The sequence below is a fragment of the Microplitis demolitor genome, chromosome 8, assembly GCF_026212275.2.
Source record: "Microplitis demolitor isolate Queensland-Clemson2020A chromosome 8, iyMicDemo2.1a, whole genome shotgun sequence".
Lineage (NCBI taxonomy): Eukaryota > Metazoa > Arthropoda > Insecta > Hymenoptera > Braconidae > Microplitis > Microplitis demolitor.
The window spans coordinates 18788327-18805936 of record NC_068552.1 but is presented as its reverse complement, the minus strand read 5'-3'; the positions used below and the strand labels follow the sequence as shown (position 1 = coordinate 18805936).

The 17610-nt window shown below is 30.1% G+C and overlaps 2 protein-coding genes across 14 annotated transcripts in view; one reads left to right on the top strand and one right to left on the bottom strand.

Moving 5' to 3' along the window:
• Positions 1-17610, bottom strand: part of LOC103572382 (serine protease 1) — a 45404-nt gene that overhangs the window by 8049 nt on the left and 19745 nt on the right. The gene's annotated exons all lie outside the window — the stretch shown is intronic.
• Positions 383-17602, top strand: LOC103572386 (kinesin-related protein 4). 13 transcript variants are annotated; one of them, XM_008550976.2, is made up of 17 exons: positions 383-1156; positions 5887-7580; positions 7845-8060; positions 8248-8376; positions 9056-9148; positions 9562-9633; positions 10027-10267; positions 10638-10709; positions 10807-10975; positions 11056-11341; positions 11587-11821; positions 12002-12135; positions 12452-12613; positions 12982-13305; positions 13562-13831; positions 16381-16517; positions 17302-17501. In XM_008550976.2, the coding sequence occupies exons 2-17, from the start codon at positions 5904-5906 to the stop codon at positions 17489-17491; spliced, it is 4407 nt and encodes a 1468-aa protein (XP_008549198.1). In that variant the 5' UTR covers positions 383-1156; positions 5887-5903; the 3' UTR covers positions 17492-17501. The 13 variants fall into 13 exon arrangements, with proteins under 13 accessions (XP_008549198.1, XP_008549203.1, XP_008549206.1 ...); XM_008550985.3 differs by having other exon boundaries at positions 385-1156; positions 5887-6665; positions 17302-17602; XM_008550986.3 differs by having other exon boundaries at positions 388-1156; positions 5887-5939; positions 17302-17598.

The following is a 17610-nucleotide window of genomic DNA, read 5'->3' as shown; positions in this document are numbered from 1 at the left end:
TTTTTTTTTTTCTCAGCATTTTTTATTTTAAATTCCTGTATTATTTATATTCATTTAAATATAAACCGTTCACCTCAATACAATTAAATGTACATATTAAGTACACAATAAAAATATAATTTATAGCCATTGTGGGATTTAAATTTAATTGCCGGCCAATTGTAGCACCGGGATCATGAAAAATTAATGATAATTAATTAATAAAAAAAAAAAAAAAATAAATAAAGATGTGCCCATATTTAAACTTTTACTGACTTTTACTTGGCACGTCATGTATGAATGTCTGTATTACATGAGTGTATGTATTATATATATATAATACAATAAAGCCGAGTATGAGGTGAGGTATGAGGTACGCGGGTCGGGGAACCGGTGGTAGTACAGCGAAGACGGGCACGGTGGTGGCGACGCTAAATGTCCAGCAGTTGCCGTTCCTTCCAAGTGGTTCTTCCAAGCCCGTTCTCCATCGCGAACAACCGCAGCAGTGTAGCGCAGAAGAAGCCGTAGTCAGAACTCGCTCGGAGAACAAACTCATTTCGGAGCGGTTTTTCAAATTCGCGCAATTATTTGAATATTTGAATTTTTAAATAAAAATAATTTAAAATAAAATTTTAAAAAATAGTGACAGGTAGTTGTGGAGTGAGCTTTGCAACCTGGACCTAAAAATATTTAAAAAAGTACTCACAAAGTTGTTGCAAGCTGATGTTAAAAGTCGATCGCTCGCGTTCGCCAGTTGGAAGTTGGCTTCCTATGATAATATATCCAGTGGCTAGTGTGTTAACTTAAGCTTTAACTACGGCAGTGTGTGGTGTGTGTTTAGCAAGCAAAAGAGTGAGTGAGTGAGTGAGTAAGTGAGTGAGTGAGCCAAGGTATCTTGTAGTATCTCGCATCATCAGTATCTCTCAGTTGGTTTTACTGAGCGTGTCGCGCGCGCGTTCCTCCAACTCGCTCGCTCGCTCAACTCCAACTCGACGTTAACACACAACACTCTAACCCACTCGAGGACGCTTTATTTATCTGTACACTACCGGCTCTCGCACCCACACAACCTCTTGGTTCCTTGGTCTCGAGTCGTGGTCATCGCGATTGTCGTCGGTTAGTCTTAACGGTTTTTTATAAATATTTTTTCGAGTTTTATTTCTGTGATAATTTCTTGGTAAGTTTCAAACATTTTTTTACTTTGTTTTAATTACATTTACTAAATTATCCTTTTTATCATGTAGGTATGTATGTATGTGATATATTTATTTAAATATATGTATATATATGTGTGTATATGAGCGGCAGTATATGTTGAGAGCTAGTAAACACACAAGTAGTTCGCCAGAAACGCAGGGCTACGAGGAGGCGATTTTAACATCCGCCGCCACCACCAGACGTCTGGCATATCGAAAATACCTCGTTTTTATTCTCTCTCACTTGCAGTCGACAAGTAGTCATGCCGTGTCCATGTTATGTATATATTTAAAATATGTGTGGAAAGGGCGCGCTTTAATTTCGTCATTTGAATTATTTTCGTTGGCTCCATAATTTGTCGATTTTTTTTTTTTATTCAAATACTTGTCGAGCTAAATATACATGCGGATGTACCAGTTTACGTTTTATTTTTTTAGTTGGGAGTTAGTTTTATTCTCATAAGCCCGAGCTCGGCATCCGCATCAGCAGCATCGCCAGAGTAGAGCGGGGATCAGTGGGACCGAGACACTGATATTAAATTCGTTATTGCGAGATGAGTAGGCAAGAGCTATTAATGGTGTGATCTGGTGGTTTAGGTGCCATCCTATGGATGACAAAAGTGGAGCAGAGAATTCTAGGCCTTTGTAATTCAGTAAATCTTAATCATCATCATCATCATCATCGTCGTAGTTATCGGCTCTAAATCATTACATACTCGGATATATATCAGTGAAAAATATATATATATATAATTTTGACAGTTAGTAATTTATGTGTACGTATGTATAAATATTTATATTATTGATATGTACATATTTTTTCCTTTCTTTATTTTCTTAGTGATAATAACGCTCGTAATTGTATCAACTGTTCACACATGTTCTTTACCGTGAAAAGTACAGTTATGTAGCCAAATATAATTTATATATGTAGGATTAATATTTATTTATTTAATATTGTTATTGTTTAACCCGGTATAGATAAATTTTATATATATATGTATATTGAATTGTTTATTGTTTGTTATATTTATTGGCGCAATAACTTTTAAATATTTATTTATAAATATAGAAACGTTAAATTTATATAAATATGTGGAGTGAAAATATGTTAAGTATATCCTACTCACTCATGCATATAACAGCTTAAATTTTAAGTGGTACAGTCGCGAATGAAAGAAATTCTATTTTTGGAGTTTTATACAGTGAATCAGTTATAATACTGAAAGAAAGGAATGTGTGGATTTTATATACACATTTAAATTACACATGCAACATCTGTTTTGCGATGGGAAAATATATATATATATATATCCAGTGTCCTGACAGTGTTATTAAATATTTTAAATTTTTATATTTTATTATCTTGTAATTATTAATTAGTTCATTATTTTTTATTATTATTTAAATTATTAAATTTAATAATTTAAATTCAAGCATTTCCGTTACCGAGAATATTTCATTTAAATGCGTATATTTCTTAATTGCTCATAAATATTACGGTCGTTGTACTTTTTATTATTTAATAAACTGAAGGCAATATATGTATATATTTTTTTGAATTGTTATTATTCATTTATTGGAGCAATGCAAGTGATATTATCATACTGCGTTTAAAAATAGTTCACCGCCACCCTTAAAAGAAACAGTGACTCATAACCGCGTGACATAATATTGCAAGTATTCATTATCCGGCTTGCAGTGCCGACAAAATCTATTTATTCTCAATTATTTAACGTAAGCATTCGGCTCCAAAAATATTATAATTATTTATAAAATATTTAAATTTATATTCCGTCTTTACGATGTTTAAAAAATAGCGCGTAAATAAAATTGCATTAATTTATAGAGTACATGCATCAGCATAAATAAAAGTGAGCTGTTGTTTTATGAATACGAATATAAATTTTAATTTTTAAAATGAAAATTTAGTGAAAAGAAACATCCGGAAGATGTAAGACACCAATATGAAGTTGGGTTTATTTATTTTTAAAACAGAAAATTCTTTAATAAAAAATGACTTCTATTTATATAGATATGTGTAGTCGATACTCGATTCATTATTTTATTTTTATTTGAAAAATACACAGATAAAAATTTATCTTGAGTCAGGATAAACGATTTCGGGAACAAAGTTGATTTTTTTAGCCAAGAGAATTTGTCTTCATCACAGGAGATTTCTTCTCGATCCAAAAAAATTAAAGTTTTCTGACTGTGCACGTTTTCGGGAACCAGGACAAGATTTTCTTCAGTCAATAAAATTTGTCTTGACGAGAAGAGATTTCTATTTACTCGAAAAGATAGAGGTTTTAAAAAATAGTTTTCTGGAATGAAGAATATTAATTTTCAGCCGTGAAATTTTTTTTTCTGTGTACGTAACCCAATAATATAGTAAAGTTTAATACATCTTACTCGTGAAATTCCCAAGTTGCGTCGTAATTCTAATGGTATTATAAATTAAAGTACGGTTTCACTGAGTCACTTAGTGTACCTAGACATACAACAAGGATATGTAATCCTCTTTTATTTAAAATATATATATAAATATATATTCAAAGGTATCATCACTTGTAAACTTATTCCGTTAATTAACTCAATCTAATGCATTATACGCAATCGCCGCGTGTAATTATTCGTACTTTCTGCGAAGCATAACAATTATTAACTAAAATGAAAGTTGTACGCAAAATATTAGCTCTAAACTCATACATAAATCTTTCATCTCTTATTTCATAATTAAGTCAAGTGGTCAGCCTTTTAATTTATTGTACATTAACACGGTTTGTCTTTTTGCTCTTCCGTCCCCTTTATGTCCTCATCTTCATCTTCATCTTCATCTTCATTTTCGTCTTCGTCTTGGACTTTATCTTGAGCTCGGCCAACTTGTCATTGTCACAAAGAATTATAAAATATATAAAAATATATAAATCAAATATTTATTCAGGTTAAAGATATTTTATTTTATTTAAATCATTTAGTGCAAACACAAGTTGGTCATCTGTAGAGAGCGCGTGCGCTGGTATTTTTCTTAAGCTGCATGACTTGGAAGAATCCCGGAATGTTTTTTGGCTAATGTTCAAAGCAAGCGGTTGTACACGTACATTACTTGCTGTGTGAGTAGTGTATAAGTAAAACATAGTTTTGTTAGCTAAACATACTAATGGAATCAGATATCAGTTTAAAAGTGAGTTCAAGTACGCATACCATGCCGGCAACGATCGGGCAGGGGAAAAAGATACTCTGGTAAACAATTTGTACATGGATAATTTATTCTTGATTTAAATTCTATGGTGTCATAAAGCCGTACCGTGTTGGCAACCTGATGGAAATTCAAATAAACCCATGGAAAAATTATTGTAACCATTGAAAATTTTACTATGGCCACAGTAATCTTTGTAATGTATTTATTTGAATTACCGTCAGTTGGTCAACATGATCCGGCTCTACCATGACCTAAAGTATTTCAAACAAGAATAATTTTTCTGTGTATGGTGTCATAATAATACCGGAAAATTTTCGCCACCTGACAGAAATTGAAATAAATCCATGGAAAAATTACTTTAACCTTTGGAAATTTGACAATGGTCATAGTAATTTTTGCAATGTATTTATTTAAATTTCCTTGAGGTGGCCAGCATAGTCCAGCTTTACTATAACACCATAGAATTTATCCGTGTACCAAATAATAACTAGATTAGTACCATTAATCTCCATAACTTAAATTCTATTACCAACTTTTCTCATCCATATAAAAATATATATAATGATGTTTATTTTACAATGGTTAACTGTTATTACTTTTATTATTATTAAATTTTTTCAATTCCAATAAGAAAACATAATTTTAAAAACCGGCTGAAAGAGCGCTCTCAGCTGCCGGGTCTTTTTTACTCAGATCTCACCAGCAGCCCTTTACTTTTTTTTACAAATGTCTTGTTGTTAAAGCATGAATACTTGGTTCATTAGGTACTTGTGCGTGAATGACATGAGTAAATTTAATATATAATATATCATTATATTAAATGACCCATAGGAAATAATATAATTTTATGAATTAAAATATTATTAATTTATTTAATTTTAAAAGTTAAAAAATATTATGTTACTGATAATAAATATATTATTTTCTTCACTTAAACTTGCAATGGAGGAAAATATCGGTCGGAAATCCTGTGGGCAGTATCAACCACAGTAATCTTGTAACAAAATAATCCATATAATATAATCTCAGATTTCATCGTTGTCAAAATTGGTTTTGTTGTTTGGAGTTGGTTACACTTACAGCAGTGTATAAATGCGAACGAGCATTAACAGCTAATAATAGGTACTGGTACGTTAGTTGGGTCTGTTGGCCAGCTTACAGAGCTGACACTAAGCGTAACAGCCTCACTGCTTGAGATTCCAAGACCCGGTTCAACATTTTAACCTTTTTTTTAATACTATCGAGGTTACTGGATACCTGGTTGGTTTACATTAATCTGTGCTGGTACTAGTACTGGTACTCACGCGAGTCCTCAGATATTTGTCAGCGTTAATTAATGGGTACTAATTATTTGCCGACAATTATGCGTGATAAATTACAGAGCTCATTATCTTTGGAATGAATGAAATCCAGTTGAATTCTATAAACTCACTCTAGATAATAGACCCTGTTAGTTGTTTTACTAAAAGTTTTACTCTATTAAATTAATATGTTTATTGTTACTTTCAGATAAAACCCGGTAAATAATGGCCGAACTAGTGGAAAATAAAACTACAAGCTTAGTAAGTAAAAAACAAAACGATATTGTGTGCGGTGCCAATTCTAACATTGCTTTGATAAATTTTGACCAAATAACTTCAAGTAATCAACTACTACTTAGTGAAAATAATAATGATAATGATAATGATAAAGAAAAAGGGATAAATGGTTGTATAATTGTAAATAATGTAGATGAAAGTAGTATTAAAAATATAATTGACAATGAACTCGCATTGATGTGCCTAAAAAATGAACTTGAACAAGAGAATAAGAAAATGTTGATTGATGACGGCGAGAAACAAGTGACGAATCACCATCATCAATTGGAGCTTTCTACTCAGCTATGCCAAGATTTACTGGGCATCAACAACACTCAAGTCATCATAGCAACAGATATTGAACATTCCAACGACACGAGCCAAAATATTCTTTCTACATGTGAAAATAATTCTGGTGAAACAAATTCTCAACAGAATAATATTAAACTTGTTGATTTGAGTTATCAAGATTGCAATCTTGTCACTGCTGCTGCGAGTGGTGCTAGAGATGATGATGATCATGATGATGATGATGATAGGACGAATTTAGAAGCGAGTGGCCTAAATACTTTAATTGATTTTCAAGAGGATGCCGGGAAGAAAACTGATGAGAAAACTCGAATTTTGGCAGTCGAGACTAAAAATGCGGAAGAATCTCTTATTGAGGACTCACTTAATAATTTTATAATTAATTGGGATGAAAAAAATAGCGTAAGTGATATTTCTAATAAATGTAATGATTTAGAGGGTAAATTATTAGACAGTAGTGATAATTTTTTAAAAATTTCTGAAAGTAACCGGGATGAGGTTTTAGTAAATAATGAAAATGAGTCTTCAATTAATTTTCCATCGCTAGAAATGAATGCTATCGATTGGCAAGATAACGGAGATTTTATCTTTAATAATAAATTATCAGCGAAAGATAACAATGAGATCAAGTGGGAAACAAAAGATACAGAATCATCAGACAAAGAAGTAACTGTAAATGTAAACATTGATAATAAAAATTCAGCAGTAACGGATTCAATGAGCCCGTCAAATATTGATAGTAAAATTCTCACGGAAACTTGTTTGTCTACACAAGATTTTATTGAGAATAAAACAATTAAAAATAATAGCACTGAAGATTTATTAATAGAGTGTAGTAGCAACGAGACTGTTAGCCTTTATCGAGAAAATAGTAATGAGGAATCATTGACCGGCAGCAGCCGCCAGCAAGAGCAACAAGTAAAAAATTCTTTACTGCTGACTGAATTAAATCATTTTAATGCCATTGATTCACCAGATCCCGAGACTCTGGTCAATGCTCAAGAAACAAATTCTCAGATAACCGGCATAAATTTAATTCAATGCGTGGAACAATTCACTGATACCGTTGTTGCTGATGATAATTGGGAGTCAGGCATTCAAAATTCAACCGATTCCGCGGGAATTATTCTCGGCGACTCACCGGCTACTGATACTAACGACTTAACTATTAACAATAATAATTATTGTAATTTATTTACTGAACTAACAAGTAATTTAGGCGGTTCTGAGAGTAGCATGACACTTTCTACCCTATTAGTTGACCAATCACCAGTTTGCCGCGACAATTTCAGCCACGATTTAACAAATGCATGCAATGTAAGTTTTAAAATAATATTTTCTTTGTTTTTTTTTTTCCTCTTCTTACTGTTCCTTTGACAATACACTGAAATAACAATGCACTTATAATAATAATAATATTAGTAATAATGATAGTTAGTAATGATGGCAGCAGTTTGTTGCGGTAATTTTAAAAGACAATCAATCTCAAGTATAGATTTAGTGCATGATGTAAATATGTGACGTATGATGTACAAATTATAAGGTATAAATGTCAATATGATTTACGATTATTTGGTGCAGACTGAGAGTTCAGAGGAGGTGATAACTACTAGCACAATAACCTCGACGACGACAAAAAGTTCAGCTAAAATAAAAAAGAAAAAGATCGAGGGTGTCATTGGTAATAGCGATGTTACATCCCAGTCTCCACCTCAGTCATCAATCAATACGTCGCGCACTAAAAAAGTTAAAAAAAGTAAAAAAAAGAGTGACCTCGAAAAGGAAAACATTTCAGTGGTTAGTACAGATAATTGGTTGTATTTAAATATTTGCCGCCTGCATGACCGCTTCTTTATTTTTAACTTTTTTTGTTTTATTTTTTTTTAATGAGTAATTGTAATTAGAGGTTTTTTTAATGAGGATTTTTCGACACGGGCGCGTTGTTTAATATGTTTGACGCATGTTTAGTATATTTTGTGTGCAGAATATTAATACTGGAGACCTGAGCATGCACAACAATAATAGCCATCATAATTACCACAATTCCGTATCTTCCGCGGAGGAGTGTATTTTAGACCAGGATGATTTTTCAAACGTTAACGTCAAAACTCTCGTGAGTATTTTTGGTATAAGTTTCAACCAGTTTTATATCCACGTTATTTTTAAAATTACTTACGAGGGGAGGGGGAGGGGCAAAACGGGGTACTTAAGGAAATAATTTCGGGGACTCAGATACGTTAAATCTTTTTTTTTCTAATAATATTCAAAGTAAATAGAAAATAATTTTAGCTGCCGTTAAAAATCAAATTTTCATTTTTCGCGGGAAAAATAAAGCAACCCCTTTAATTAAATTAAATTTTCTCATAATTAATTCATATAAAAAAAAAAATTACATTTCATATAATCATTGGGTGCAAGAAAAAAAAATTTTAATAGATTTTATCGTTAATTAAATTTCAAAATTAAAATAATTGTAAATATTCTTGATTATTGAAATTCATCTGAAGTAATTTGACACTGAGTTCTTTTATCGTAAATTGATAATAAAAAAAATCAAATTTACTTCATACTATTTTTTTTACAATAATTATATTTTTCGAAAATAGTAAAAAATTTACGCAGACGTGTCATAATATTTTTTTTTTAACGTACGAGTTTTAAAATCCCGACTTGATAATTAATTAATCAATTATTGTTATTAATAATAACATTTACTGTGTTAGTGTTATTTTTTTACTGCATGAATTAACTTTAAATAATAAATGCTACTTATTTCTTTCTATCGCATGTAGACACAATGTTACACATTGGAAAGTACTAAGTGCAAAGAGCTGACGAAATTCAATAAGGAAACAATCGAGACCGGAGTATCCATTAAACAGTTGGTGAGTGTGACATTAGGGGTCATAAATAATTATACAAGGTATCTTTGTACTCTTTGTACCTTTCCAAGTGATGCTAAAAAACGAAAAACATATTTATCATTTTTTATTGTACATTAAATTGCTTTTTATCGATATTATTAAGCTGGTGGCCGTAAAAAATATAACTCTTTGTTTATATTTTTTTCTCCTGTACTTAATATGTATTATATATACATATATGTAAGTCACAGTTATATTTATAAACTTTCAATATTTTACACCCGCTTTCATCCTCATATTTATTTGTTTTTTATATTACTTTTTATCTAAATAATTTATTGCTTATACTTATATAGCTTTTAAAAAAATCCTTGGGATTAGCCTTCAGTATAGTCACGTACTTATTTTATTTGCATCATTATTTTTTGTTATAGAAGTCGAGTTTCAACAAGTTTGATGCCCTTACTAAAAAATCAGTCCTTCACACCCGCTCCTCCATTGATACGGTAAAAAAAATAGTTTAGTTTTGTATTTATTTATTATTTTAAACTAAATTTAACTCATATTTATTTGATGAGTAGTTACACAGAAAATAAAGGATATTTTCGCGCAAAAAATTTTATCATCCTGAAGTTACAAGACAATTGACAAATTTTTTTTATTTTTTTGTCTAATAAATTTTAATTAAAAAAATTTATAAGTGCAATTTTTAAAAATATATTTTTTTTTTTTTTATTAAACATCAGCTAATTTCAGTATCATAAAATTTTTGTCTTCGGTTCATGCAAAATATTTCTTGGACCACAAAATCCTTTTTTTCTGTGTATGATAATTGGTTGTGGGATGCTGGTATATAAAGGATTTAACTAAAGGAAAAAGTAAAAAAAATTTGTCTTTAGGCGGGACAAAATGGTGGGTGTGATGCGAACCCGAATTGCCGCAGCTGTGGCAAGGTTGTGTTTCAAATGGAGCAGACAAAGGCCGAGGGTTTAATATGGCATAAAAATTGCTTCCGATGCATTCAGTGCAGTAAGCAACTTAATGTCGACAATTACGAAAGCCACGAGTGTACGCTCTACTGCAAACCACATTTTAAGGAGTTATTTCAACCGAAACCTGTCGACGACTCGAATCGCTCTCGTAAGTTTGGTTATACTCTTTGCTTTGCATTATACATTCTATATCACTATACCCGCTACGAATACATATACACATACATATATATACCTACACCCTATACCTATATTTCCAGCTCTACCTATACCTCTACCTGTCCATGCCCATACCCATGTACTATCGACATCGACTGTGGGCCGAGTCTTCTCTATTATAAACTCCTTGCTACATTACATATTACATATTAATACATATCCTCTTATTACTTTACTCAATAAAATAAACTCACTCATTCATTCATATAATTATGGGCGGACATTAATTTCAAAAACAGTGAAAGTATTTACAGTGATTGTGTATCATTATTATTATTATTATTATTATTTGTTTGTAGCATGTCCGCAAAAACCGGAGATGATTATTAGAGAGAATCATCCAAAAGAATTGCCACCTGACGTTGTTAGAGGTAATTATTATTTTAAAATATTCATAATTAATAATTACTCCAATTTAAATTTCATTTGCTTTGAAGTTACAAAATAAAAATGTCTTTTATTAAAAAGCTTCTGATAAACCGGATCTTGGACTAGAAGAACTGTCGTCACTGAACGTAAAATCACGCTTTCAAGTGTTCGAGAAATCATCAACAAACGAACAAATGAATGACATTGAAAAATCAGCGTCACTAATTTCGGTTAAAAGATCACCGAGTATTTTAAGTAAACTTGCTAAGTAAGTTTATTATATTTTAATGTTTTTGGATTAGGTGATTGATTTTATTTATCGAGTGTTTTTTCCTGTGGACAAAATAGATTCCAGGCCAAAGGCATGGACATTGGAGTAGCAGATGAATCATTGAACGGGATTCCGTATGAAGAATCAAGTGAAAGCGAAGAAGAAGAAGACAATGAGGAAGACGAAGAAGGTGATGCAGACATAGTTAAATCTAAAAAATCAATACGCGAACGTCCGATAAGTTTTACTAAAATGGATGACATGAAAAATCGATGGGAAGTGACGAGTCAACAAGGCAGACGTGAATCACAGCGTGAAGCACGCAAAGAAGAAATTGCCGGCATACGGTCAAGACTCTTTATGGTATTTAAATAAACTTTCAAATTATAACAAAACAACACGATAGTAATTTATTTTCTGTGATTATTCTATCAGCGCAATAATTTTCTTGACCTGCAGCAGCTGCTAATGCTAACGATACTTTGTATCAGTCAGTGAAATCTTACACAGAGTAAATCTCTATTGATTGTTGCTGTTGTGATTTATATAAGACACTAAACTAGGTCTTATTAATACTTATTACCATTATTATTTATTTTATTTACCAGGGCAAGCAGGGAAAAATGAAGGAATTGTACCAACAAGCAGTAGCTACTAGCGAACGTGTCACAAAAATAAATCCAGCTGATGAGATTCAGTGCACTACAGCTCACGCACGTTCAATAAAAGAAAAATTTGAACGTGGCGAGCCAATAACTTGTTCAAATGAAGATGAGGCTGATAGTAACAGCACTAGCAATAAAATAAAACAAGAAAAACCAGACGAAGATGTTATTGCAGCTGGTAAAACATTTTTTTTCTTTTTTTTTTTTGTTGTTATTATTACAATTATTTTAAATTATCTTTAGTCAGATTTAATATCGGAATGTTTATGTAATGTAATTATATATATATATGAACTCACACACATGTAATTGTAAATTAGAACTGGGTTTAATTTAATGTTTTACGTCTTCATTGCAGGTATAAGTAGAAAATCTCGAAGTTTATTTTTGGAATTGGATGCATCTGCGGCCAAAAGCGGAAGACCAATGACACCCGCAGCCGCTGTAGCCAATTCAAAGTCTCTCACTGATACATCAAGACGCGCTAGAGATGTAAGTTATGCTAGTACTATAATACTTCATTAACTAGGCCATTTACTTGAACACAAATCCTACAGCTATTAATTTCTCATTTATAGTCTAGTTTTATTTATTTATAATTCTTGTTACTTATAGTAAAACAAGAAATTTAAATACTTAATTTTGTATTCTCGGTACAGATTATTATAATTATCATTATTTTAATTAATTGAGATGAGACAGTTATTAAATAAATTATCGAGTTTAAGTATTTTATCATTTTAAAAAGCGAATGATTGATTAACTGGGGAGTTGTAATAAAAAAAAAACGATATTTATGGGACGTCAGGTACGAGCAGATGACGTCGTACGTAGTACAGATACAACAGAAGAAATTCACGTCGAGACATCAGACATCTCAAATAAATTTAAATTTTTTGAGACGTATAAAGAACCAGAGAAAGAAAGAAAGCAGTTCAGAATAACACCACCTCGCGATGGACAAGTTAAGGTTTGTGTGCGTGTGTGTGTCATGGGTTAATTTAAATATTGAATTTGTGGTGACTACGCAATAATACAAATGCATATACATAAATAATTATAATTATTATTATTATTTTGTGTAACGCGTATGCAGGTTTATCTAACAGCACAATTAACCCGGAGAGATTCACGTTTCCCACAATATCTGCTCTGCAATTTTATTATATAATGACATGTGATTGGTTTATTTGCAAGCTGATATTTAACGTTAACGGATTTTTTTTAATTAATATTATTTGTAAATATCTGATTGACATATAATATAATTTAACGTACTGGTGATCAGTGATGAGGATATGTTATGACTTTACTTATATTTATTTTTTATAAAACTAGGTGAATTCACCGGAACGTGAAATTTACCGCGATCCGGATGTAATACGAGCGGAGGACAAAGTAGACCAGCTAGTTCATACGGATACGACAAAAAAAATGCTTTCCATATTCAGACAGATGGAAGAGAAGGCCACGAAAGAAGATGTACCTGATGGACCAAAGCCGTTGAAACGTTTTACTCCACCACCGGAAGACAAATATGCTAAACTCACAGCCTCTGATACCGACGAAGAGGAGGACGGCGAGGAAGAGGAGGATGATGGGAATGATGATATCACTGAGGAAGAAAGAAGAAATCCTAATTATGTTAGAGCTTCTGATAAGGTATCATGTTTTATCTATTGATTGGTTTTATTTTCTACATTAATCATTTGTAGATAAAATATATATATTTTTTTTTTAATTACTATCGATCTATTGACAGACGCGGTAATCTATCAATTACTTTATCTGCTTTAATGGTCTTTAAATTATCAAGTATTTTATGACTGATATTTAAATAATTAGTCGTGCGATAAATAAATAATTGTCATAAATAATAATTATATTAATATAGTAAATAATTGATGATTAATTTCAGATGGAAGATGAATTTTTAAAAAATGCACAAAATGCTGCTAATGCTAAAACACTTCGCGCCAAATTTGAACAATGGGAAGTAAACGACAAAAAAATAAATAATCATAATACTATTGTTGATGAAATGGAATTAATAAAAGCGACAAATGGCGACGGTGAACAAGCCAGTATAGAATCAACCAGAAGTCTTAAAGCGAGATTTGAGTCTCTCGGTACACCACAAGTTGCCGAGTCTCCACGTGCACCTAAAGTCAAGGTCAACAGATTCGTGGTAAGTTGATTAGTTTTTTTTTTTTTTTTACATATATTTTTGTAATTTTTTTAAAAAATCTGCACAGTGCATTTGACCGTTTTATTAACATGTTTATTATATTATATTATATTTTATTTTTATTATTTCTATTCCTATTTAGTGGATTATTTATAATTTATCCAACAGCAACGAATTATTTAAAAATTAATTTTTTACTCGGCGGATTGAAACATGCTTTCTTATTTATTTATTTTTAATTATTAGTTATTAATTATTAATCCCTAATATTTTAATTTGTGTATCAGCTTGATAGTTTAATTGTTTACTGGCATGTTTAATGAATGTGTGCGAGTAGTATGGAATAATTTTTTATTTTACTCATTAATTTTATGAATGTACTTGCATTACATTGCTGTTAGTTATTAATACGACTGCCATGGTTTTCATTTTTTTTCTTCAATTAATAAACATTATATTTAATACACTACCGACCAAAAGTTATAAGCCTCTGTAACTCTGACTCCTTTTTATACAAACGTTCTTTTGATATTTTCCTCATATATTAGAATGGAATACCATAATTAGTTAAAATATATCGGAATAATTTTAACAAAAAATTGTATCTGCTTCCTAATTATATGCCAGTAGTGTACACTGAGTAATAAATCGTTATATCAAAGCCATTAATTGAATAGCATTTGTATTTTTTACTCAAATTCCGACAGAAAGTTTGGAAGCACCTGCAATTTTTGTTAAAAAAAAAAAATCATCAAGTAAATAATTTTATTATTTATTTTATAATTATTCTGCTGTATTTCAACTAATCGTGGCGGCCCATTTGAGGACATATGAAAAAAACCACAAGTACGTTTATATAAAAAGCTTGGAAACTTTTTGTCGGTAGTGTAAATAAATTGCAAATAAATGTACGATGTATGTAATGTATGTAATGTCTTGAATTTTTGGGACAAACAGTGAAACCCGGTCAAGACTCAAGACTAAGGAAGAATCAGCCCGCATGTCGTCAATCAAAAAATATAATTGTCTAAGCAAGCAGGTGCTGGCACACGGATAAACTTTTATCAAGAATCTTATCAAAGCTTCGAACTCATCATTTTATCATTCGTTATTATTGTCGTATCAAAAAGTGTATTTTATATTATTATTATTATTATTATTAATTATCATTGTTATATAATTGATGTTTCAAACCTAAATATGATTTTATTCAATATATTTAATGAAATATATTTAAGCGTTAAGTTGCAATATTATTATATTTTGAGTTAAACTTTTAAACTCAGTGTTATTATTATTTATTTAATGTGTCATTAATTGTAATTATGACCAGGCATCGAATTTACGAGCTAATTAACTGAATTTATAAATATACATATTGATGATAAATACATGACACGTTTGATAAGAAAAAAATAATAATAATAAAATTAATAATTACAGACCTATTGTCGAAATGTGTCATGTATTTTTTGAAAGATCTTTTTAATGTTATTGATTTTTATGTTGAAAGATCTTGTTAGATGTTAATAATTTTATAGTTAATTATAATTTATCAATGGATATTTTAAAGCGCTTCCTTTGTCCTGTTAAGAGACAGCCCGACAGACTTATAATTATAATTATAATAAACTTTATCAAGTATGATAATTAGTAATTATGCGTAATCATGGCTTATGTTTTACCGTAACTGACATGACTGAATTTATACTTATTGATAAAATTCATTTTTAAAATGTAGACTCGTACTTATACAATTATATTTTGTATCTGTTACAAACAACGATATGCTAATCGAACATAGAAAGTTTATACTTATTCAATATATTAAATTCAATAGAAAAACAAAATAAAAATAATAACAAACGTAAGCAATATAACTGACATTTAATATGTGATGCAGTCGTATCTTATCTTTGTATCTAGATTAACAAGTAATTAAATTTTCCTTTAATATGTAAGTAATCAACCTTTTTTTCGCTTGCGCTTTTATAATATATATATTTGTATTTAAAATATGTAAGTACGTCTTTAGACGTATCGCTAATTGAATATTTTATAACTAAAGTATGCGTGTGTGTATGTGGTTACAAGCTAACACTACAAATAATAAGTACTTACTTTTATTGTTTGTAGTTAATTATTTTAAAAGATAATTATTAATTTGCAGCAGAAACAAAAATACTGTAATGGATTTTCTCAGTGAAATTTTTTCAGCGGATTGTTTTGTATGCTTATATTTTATCAAATAAGTTTATAATATTTGGAAAATTACTTTGACTTTTGATTATATGTTAAATGTATCAATTAAAATTATTTACTGCACACATACTTTATACTTTTAAGCGAATAAATTAAAACTTGGTATAAGTATTTTTCAACAATGTATTTATATTATACACAATATCTAAAGTTATGATTCTGCGAATCCTGATTATCCTTGATGAATAAAACGGTCAAATGCTCATTTAAATATTCATTTATTTATTTATTAATTATTTCTTTTAATGTAATTGAACAAAAAAATAATTTTTCATACGATAAATTAGGGAATACCGACGACTGTTGACGTTGATGTTTGTGAGAGTTGTCAGAAAAAAGTTTACCCATTGGAAAAAATAGAAACAAACAACAAAATTTTTCACAAACAGTGTTTTAGATGTCTGCAGTGCAATTGCATTCTCAGGTAATTTTTTAAAAATTATTTTTATTAATGCTCAGGAAAATTCGGAAATTTTTGGACAGTAAAAAAAAAACAAAGATAGTAATTAACTGTAGTGGGCGTTTTATTAATTTATTTTGAATTTTTCAAGTACTTTCAATTAATATACAGTAATTACTGTCAGTAATATAAGCAATTGTGGATTAATAATCATTTAAATTCAGTTTAGTTTTAAATATTAAACAGATTTTTATTTTTTCAAATTTTATTTTAAAGAAAAATTCTAATAAATTTATGAAAGTACTTACAGATAATAATGCAAAGGACCTAGTATCCGATCAGTGACCTACTACTTGATTACTCCACGTATTTATATAACTATATTTAGTAAAATTTAAATATACAAATATATGAGTGATCGGGTACTAGTTCCCTGACCGGATACTGGGTCTCTTACTGTCGGCTTTATAATTCAATTACTGATTAGAATTTAATAAAATTTGACATATAAGTTGATAATGATAAGAAAAAGATCCAATTAAATTGTTGTAGAGCTACAGAGAACCAGTAGAATTTTGATTTCTATGCATTCAATGTTGAGCCTCATGAAAAATTATAGATTTCATTGAATTTATTTTTTCTCTGTAGCTCTCAAAAAATTTTATTAAATTCTGGACAGTAATTTTAAAACCAATACTACTAACAGTAAATGACCATCTCTGTTTATTTATTGTCCATACGTGAGAACTTTTTTGAATATTATTATTACATATACAAATTAATCATTTTAAATATCTATTATTTTTAGAATGGATTCATTTACTCTCAACAATGGAAAACTTTACTGTATCCCGCACTTCAAACAACTGTTCATCGTCCGCGGGAATTACGAAGAAGGTTTTGGTATAGATCAGCATAAAAATAAATGGATAAGCAATGGAACGTTAGATATATCATCTCAAAACCCAACGTCTTCTCCCATGATAATAGATTCCTAGTTTAAAAACTAGCACTAGCACTATCACTAGCATTTATATACTTAAATAAATTTATAGCATAATACAGGAGCCGCAATTTCAATACTACTCCAAAAATTCATCGTATATTTATATTATAA